This window comes from Penaeus vannamei, chromosome 32 (genome assembly GCF_042767895.1).
Source record: "Penaeus vannamei isolate JL-2024 chromosome 32, ASM4276789v1, whole genome shotgun sequence".
Taxonomy (NCBI): Eukaryota; Metazoa; Arthropoda; class Malacostraca; order Decapoda; family Penaeidae; genus Penaeus; species Penaeus vannamei.
The window spans coordinates 24,822,641-24,830,636 of record NC_091580.1 but is presented as its reverse complement, the minus strand read 5'-3'; the positions used below and the strand labels follow the sequence as shown (position 1 = coordinate 24,830,636).

The following is a 7,996-nucleotide window of genomic DNA, read 5'->3' as shown; positions in this document are numbered from 1 at the left end:
TGTATCGCCCCCGCTTACACTCTTCATCCACACCATCACCTGCTCATCCAGTCCCGTCTCACACACCATTGACAGCCTGTTAAATCTCAGAACTTTCCCACTTTCGAACTCTCGTGATTTTATTCTTTATGAGACAGTAGAGTTGAGCCTCCGAGCCTCTTCCGCCTCTCTCGCTCATTCGGTGATGGAATGGAATGGTGATGGAAGCAGCTGGTGAGTTGATGGTGGGATGTGGATTGTTTTGTTCGTGTTTTTTTTTTATTTATTTATTCATTCGACTGTATTTTTTTGTATTTTCATTTTTTATTAATGTTTATTTTGAAGTTCAGAGTTGTATCCTTGTTTAATTTTATGTTTTTTTTTTTTATCACGATTCTCTCATGTTTATGTTCAATTTCCTTTTTTACAATTACCTTTACTATTATATAATTTTATTTTATCTATATATTTGTCTATCTATTTATCACATATAATCGGTTCTCGCATACATATATATATATATATATATATATATATATATATATATATATATATACATATATATATAAATATATATATATATATATATATATATATATATATATATGTATATATATATATATATATACACATATATATATATATGTATATATATATATATATATATATATATATATATATATATATATATATATATATATATATATACATATATATATATATAGTATATATATATATATACATATATATATATATATATATATATATATATATATATATATATATGTATATATATATATATATATATATATATATATATATATATATATATATATATATATATATATATATATATATATATATATATATATATATATATATATATATATATATATATATATATATATATATATATATATATATATATATATATATATATATATATATATATATATATATATATATATATATATATATATATATATATATATATATATATATATATATATATATATATATATAGATATATATATATATATATATATATATATATATATATATATATATATATATATATATATATATATATATATATATATATATATATATATATATATATATATGTATATATATATATATATATACATATATATATATATATATATATATATATATATATATGTATATATATATATATATATATATATATATATATATATATATATATATATATATATATATATATATATATATATATATATATATATATATATATATATTTATCACATATAATCGGTTCTCGCATATATATATATATATATATATATATATATATATATATATATATATATATATATATATGTATATATATATATATATATATATATATATATATATATATATATATATATATTAATTAATTAATTAATTTATTTATTTATTCTTTTTTTTAGAAATACTAGCGAAACGAATTTGACAAGGATGATAATGACATGAAAAAAAATCAGTTGTAATGAAGATGATAGTAATGAAGATAATGATGATGATAAATGATATCAACGCTAATATTGATAACATTATATTGATGAAAATTATACTTGCAAAAATGATGATGAAATGGTAATGATAGTGATAGAAATAATATTGATAATATATTACACACACATATATATCTATATCTATCTACACACACACACACACACACACACACATATTATATGTATATACATATATGTGTGTGTGTGTGTGTCTGTGCGTGCATACAGACACACAAATAGTATGTGCATTTATTTATATATGTATACCGACACAAATATTTATATCGGTATATCTATACTTTTCTTTATATCCACATATCTATGCATATAAATATCAAACAAGACTATGTATTTTTTCTAATTCGAAAACATATTCCTTAACCGAATTTAATAAAAAAAAAAAAAAAAATAACCGAATTCAATAAAAAATAAAAGTGCTTCCACACGTCAACCTCGTCCCTTCAACGCAATACTTACGAATCATCATCAGATCCAGTTTCCTCCTCTATTCCAAAGCCAAAGACACTCGTCTCAGAAGCAACAAAGACACTTGCAGAGGACACGGCACCCGACGCGGCACCCGACTCGGCACCCGACGCGGCACCCGACACGGCACCCGACACGGCACCCGACGCGGCACCCGACACGGCACTCGACACGGCACTCGACACGGCACCCGACACGGCACCCGACACGGCACCCGACACGGCACTCGACACGGCACCCGACACGGCACCCGACACGGCACTCGACACGGCACTCGACACGGCACCCGACACGGCACTCGACACGGCACCCGACACGGCACCCGACACGGCACTCGACACGGCACCCGACACGGCACTCGACACGGCACTCGACACGGCACCCGACACGGCACTCGACACGGCACCCGACACGGCACTCGACACGGCACTCGACATGGCACCCGACACGGCACTCGACACGGCACCCGACACGGCACTCGACACGGCACCCGACACGGCACTCGACACGGCACTCGACACGGCACTCGACACGGCACCCGACACGGCACTCGACACGGCACCCGACACGGCACCAGACACGGCACTCGACACGGCACTCGACATGGCACCCGACACGGCACCCGACACGGCACTCGACACGGCACTCGACGCGGCACCCGACACGGCACCCGACGCGGCACCCGACACGGCACCCGACGCGGCACCCGACGCGGCACCCGACACGGCACCCGACGCGGCACCCGACACGGCACCCGACGCGGCACCCGACGCGGCACCCGACACGGCACCCGACACGGCACTCGACGCGGCACCCGACGCGGCACCCGACGAGGCACCCGACACGGCCGCTGCACTCACCGAGGAGGGTTCCCGCCGACGGAAATTTAATAAGGGGCGGAAGGGGAAGGAGAGGGAAAGGAGGAAGAGAAGGAGGAAGGAGGATGAGGGAGGAGGGGAGGGGGAGGGTGATGAGGAGGGAGGAGGGAGGAGGAGGGAAGAGGATGAGGAGGGTGATGAGAGGAGAGGAGGAGGAGGGAGGGAGGAGAGAGGGAGGAGAGAGAGGGAGGAGAGAGGGAGGAGGATGGAGGAGGAGGAGGAGGAGGAGGAGGAGGAGGAGGAGGAGGGAGGGAGGGAGGGAGGGAGGGAGGGAGGGAGGGAGGGAGGGAGGGGAGGGAGGGAGGGAGGGAGGAGGAGGGAGGAGGGAGAGGAGGGTAGTGAGAGGAGGGAGGGGAGGTGATGAGAGGAGGAAGAGGGGCTGGAGGGAAAGGAAAATGGGAGGGAGGAGAGGGGAGAAAGGGAGAAGAAAGGGGGAGGGGAGGTAGAAAGAGGGGGAGGAGGAGGGAGAGTAGGGAGAGGGAAGGGGAAGAGGGAGAGGGAAGGGTAGGTAGAGGGAGGGAAAGGGAGGGGATGGATGAGGAGAGGGAGGGAAAGGGAGGGGAAGGGAGGTAGAGGGAGGGAAAGGGAGGGGAAGGGAGGTAGAGGGAGGGAAAGGGAGGGGAAGGGAGGTAGAGGGAGGGAAAGGGAGGGGAAGGGAGACAGAGGGAGGGAAAGGGAGGCAGAGGGAGGGAAAGGGAGGGGAAGGGAGGCAGAGGGAGGGAGAAAAGGGAGAAGGGAATAGGGAGGGAAAGGAACACGAAAAGTCTTCCCTGCGTTTGATTTCTTCTTTCATAATCTTTCGTCACTATTAAAGAAAATGTTACCAGGCGTGTAAACGATAAAGATGACGAAGAGAGAGTAGAAGATAAAAAGTATTAATGATAATGAATGAAGTCAGAAAAATTTCTTTTGTTTTGGTTTTGATTCTCGTTTCTTCATTCTTTCGCGCGCGTGAAGATGACTTGTAATAAATACAATTCTCTCCTTCTCTCTGTCTCCTTCTTTCTCCTTTATGTGTCCTCTGGGTGTCTTCGGAACAGTTATAGTTATCTCACTTTCTTGCTCTCTCACTGCGCCTATATCATTAATTCTCTCGTATTGAGCAAAAGATAATAATGACGATAATATGATAATGAAAATAACGATGATAATAATGATAATGAAAAAAAAATGGAAATATTCATAGTGAAAATAACAATGCTATTAATGATGATAAAAATAATAATGATAATAATGATAATGAATATAACAATGAAGATAATGATAATGAAAATAACAATGATAATAATGATAATGAAAATAACAATGATAATAATGATAATGAAAATTACGATTTTGATAATAATAATGATGACAATGATAACGAAAATGAAATAAAAAAGATAAAAAAGCCAAAACCACACAGTGCACTCCCTACCACTCTACCCTACCCCCTAAATCAATGGTTAATGGTTAAGACAAGTAAATGTGCCAGACATCAAAGGTCATATAACACTATAACACTAAAAAAGTCAATTCCCCCCCCCCCAAAAAAAAAAGCCAACCCTCCACCCTTTAAAAAAAAGTCAACCCTCCTCACGCCCAGTAACGTTAATCCTCCCCCAAAAAGCCAATCCCACCCCCCAAAAAAAGAAAGTCCTCCCCTCCCCCCAGAAAAAAATCACTCCCCCCCACCAAAAGTCAATCCCTCCCCCTCCCCCACCCCTTTAAAAGAATAAAAAGTTCATTCGAAACCCACCGATCCCATAATCAGATACAACTCATTTCCTGCATTCTATCAGCTGATCGTCCACCGCCTCCCACCCTCCAGAGATTGTGTTGTCTGGAGGCTGAGCAACACATCAGACTTCGGCAAGTTTACGAGCCAGACGCCGCTCGTTTGCCGTGCTACTCGGTGCTCTTCTTCTCTTCTTCGTGTTCTCCCCTTTTTCACTCCTCATCTTCGTCTGCTCTTTGTCTCCCCTTCTTCGTTGTCTTTTTATCGCTCGTTGCCTTTTTTTTTGTCTCTTGGTTTTACGTGTTTTGTTTTGTTATGATTTTTAAAAGTCTTTAGTGCATCCTGTTTTTTCTTTTTTTTTATATATATATATCTGCAGTGGTTGTCTTGTCAGATGTAAAGATAAAGAGAGATAGAGCGATGAGAGGGAAAGAATGAGAGAGGGAAAGGTGGAGGAAAGGAAAGATGGAGAGAAGAAAAGGAAAGAGCGAAAGAAGTAGAAAGGTAAAAAGGGGAGGGAGGGAGGAAAGAAGGAGAGAGAGAAAGAGAGAGAGAGAGAGAGAGAGAGAGAGAGAGAGAGAGAGAGAGAGAGAGAGAGAGAGAGAGAGAGAGAGAGAGAGAGAGAGAAAGGAGAAAAGAGAATAATACATAGACATATCTTTTCCCTCTCCTCTTCTTCTCTTCCTTGAATTCTTCTCCGACTCGTAAAAAACCTAACATATTAGTTTATATAATGACGAAGCTCGAAGTACCCTTTTCAATCTCTTTAAAGTCGCCTTTCTCTTCTTATTTTCTCTTTAGTTCTTCTCTCCTTCTCCTCTTCTCTTTTGTCTTTAGTTCTTCTTTCCTTCTTCATTTCCTTCTCCTATCTTCTCTTTTCTCTTTAGTCCTTTCCTTCTTCATTTCCTTCTCTTCTCTTCTTCTCTTTTCTCTGTATTTCTTCTCATTTCTTTTCTCTGTATTCCTCCCACCCCCCACCTCCATCTCCTCCTTACCACGAAAGTTTATGTACATAAAGCACAGTTTAGTGCACTCAACGACAGGATTTTCCACTTTACATCCTCGCTCTCTTCCTTGACGAATATACGACAGAAAAAAACAGCTGATTCAAGCAACCACTTTTTTTTTAACGTAAAATTTCGTAAATTTCGTCTCACGCTGTTTCTTTCTGTCTCGGCGAATCTTTTGTCAGAAAGGAAGAGCAAAAATCCTGTGCCTGAGAATGCGAAATAGATAAAAATAGATAAAAAAGACAGACAGATTAATTATTTCACTTGACAGGATGAGTGATCATTTTTAGCTGACAGGAAGAAGGAGAAAAATTACATCCTTTGAAAATGCCGATATTTGTAAGGAGAAATTGTCTTTAAAATATATATCTTTTCTCCTGAACAAGTTCTTCCCTGATCAACAACTTTTCAGACATATCCTTAGCATTTTATACAACCCTTCACAACACTTCTGAATGCAATGTCAACGTCCCTTCGTACATTTCACAAACCTCACAACCTCTTCCCACACAAAATTTCCAACGACCCTGCATTATTTCCCACACCCCAACAGAATTTCCCACGACTTTGCTTTATTTCCCACACCCAAACAAAATTTCCCTCGACTTTGCATTATTTCCCACACCCCAACAGAATTTCCCACACCCCAACAGAATTTCCCACGACCCTGCATTATTTCCCACACCCCACAGAATTTCCCACACCCCAACAGAATTTCCCACACCCCAGAATTTCCCACGACCCTGCATTATTTCCCACACCCCACAGAATTTCCCACACCCAAACAAAATTTCCCTCGACTTTGCATTATTTCCCACACCCCAACAGAATTTCCCACGACCCTGCATTATTTCCCACACCCCAACAGAATTTCCCACGACCCTGCATTATTTCCCACACCCCAACAGAATTTCCCACGACTTTGCTTTATTTCCCACACCCAAACAAAATTTCCCTCGACTTTGCATTATTTCCCACACCCCAACAGAATTTCCCACGACCCTGCATTATTTCCCACACCCCAACAGAATTTCCCACGACCCTGCATTATTTCCCACACCCCAACAGAATTTCCCACGATCATGATTTCGTCCTCCACTACCCCACAACTTTTCCCACGACCCTGCATGAGTGCCCATAACCACGCAGGATTTCCCACGACCCTGCATTATTTCCCACGCCCCCACAACTTTTCCCACGACCCCGTACTATTTCCCACGCCCCCACAACTTTTCCCATGACCCCGCATTATTTCCCACGGCGACACAAAATTTATCACGACCCTGCATTATTTCCCACGCCCCCACAACTTTTCCCACGACCCCGCATTATTTCCCACACCCCCACAGCACTTCCCACGCCTCTTAATCCCACGCCTCTTAACATCCCCATCATCTCCACAACACTCTCCTCACACCTCACGCCCGCAACTTTTCTCCCCGACGAAAAAATATTTCCCCCAGCTCGAAAATATATTCCCCCCACTTCGAACATTTTCCCCCCATCTTCAAACGCTATCTCTCACGCCCTCCTAACAACCCTAGCATCTCCACACGCCCACTCACGCCCTCCTAACACCCCTAGCATCTCCACACGCCCACTCACGCCCGCAACTTTCCTCCCCGACGACATCACCGAGGAAGGGAGGAAGCCCGAGAGAAATAGGTTCGTGGTCTCGGCTACTTTCTCCAGCTGGAAGCTTTCTGAAGTGCTTTTCTCTTCCGTTTATATTTTTTTTGTTTTGTGTTTTGTTTTTTCTCCTCCCCTTCTTTGTGAATCACAGGTCTTCTCTTCTCTTTTCTTTCTTCTTGTCATATTTGTGATTTAGTATCCGCTTGTCCGGAATAGATATGAAATAAAGATAATTCCTGTATGTTCTTCTTCCCCTTCTCTTCCTCTATTCCTTCCCTTCATGCCCCTCCACTCCCACTTCCTTCTTCCCTTCCTCCGCTCCCTCCCCCACTCTCCCTTCCCTATCCTCCTTCCCATCCGTCCCCGTCACTAACCCTCTCTCCCCTCCCTTCCCTTCCTTTTTTACTTCCTCCCCTCCCTCCTTATCTCCCCTCCTCTCCCTACCTTCCTCTCTTCCCTCCCCTTCCCCCTTAATTAAATATCATTCTCCTTCCTCCTCCGTGGCCGAGCAGGATATCGAATTTTCATATATACATATACATATACACAAATAAATATATATAAAGATATATGTCATATATATATATATATATATATATATATATATATATATATATATATATATATATATACATATGTATGTATATATATGTGCACACACACACACACACACACACACACACACACACACACATACACACACACACTCACACACACATATGAATATATCTTCGTCAGAAATACATCGTGCATGTA

General features: G+C 40.6%; 2 protein-coding genes across 2 annotated transcripts in view; one reads left to right on the top strand and one right to left on the bottom strand.

The window, feature by feature from the left end:
- Positions 1-2,608, bottom strand: part of LOC138867842 (uncharacterized protein DDB_G0282077-like) — a 5,006-nt gene extending 2,398 nt beyond the window's left edge. The window contains exons 1-2 of the mRNA XM_070144662.1: positions 1,995-2,608; positions 1-124 (exon numbers count right to left, since the gene is read on the bottom strand). The exon at positions 1-124 is cut by the window's left edge and continues 18 nt beyond it. Coding sequence (XP_070000763.1) covers positions 1-124; positions 1,995-2,608 — 738 coding nt within the window. The remainder of the gene's footprint in view (positions 125-1,994) is intronic.
- On the top strand, positions 2,607-6,694 carry LOC138867841 (proteoglycan 4-like). The gene is made up of 3 exons (XM_070144661.1): positions 2,607-2,871; positions 4,663-4,775; positions 6,242-6,694. The coding sequence occupies exons 1-3, from the start codon at positions 2,607-2,609 to the stop codon at positions 6,692-6,694; spliced, it is 831 nt and encodes a 276-aa protein (XP_070000762.1).
- Positions 6,695-7,996: the final 1,302 nt, after the last annotated feature.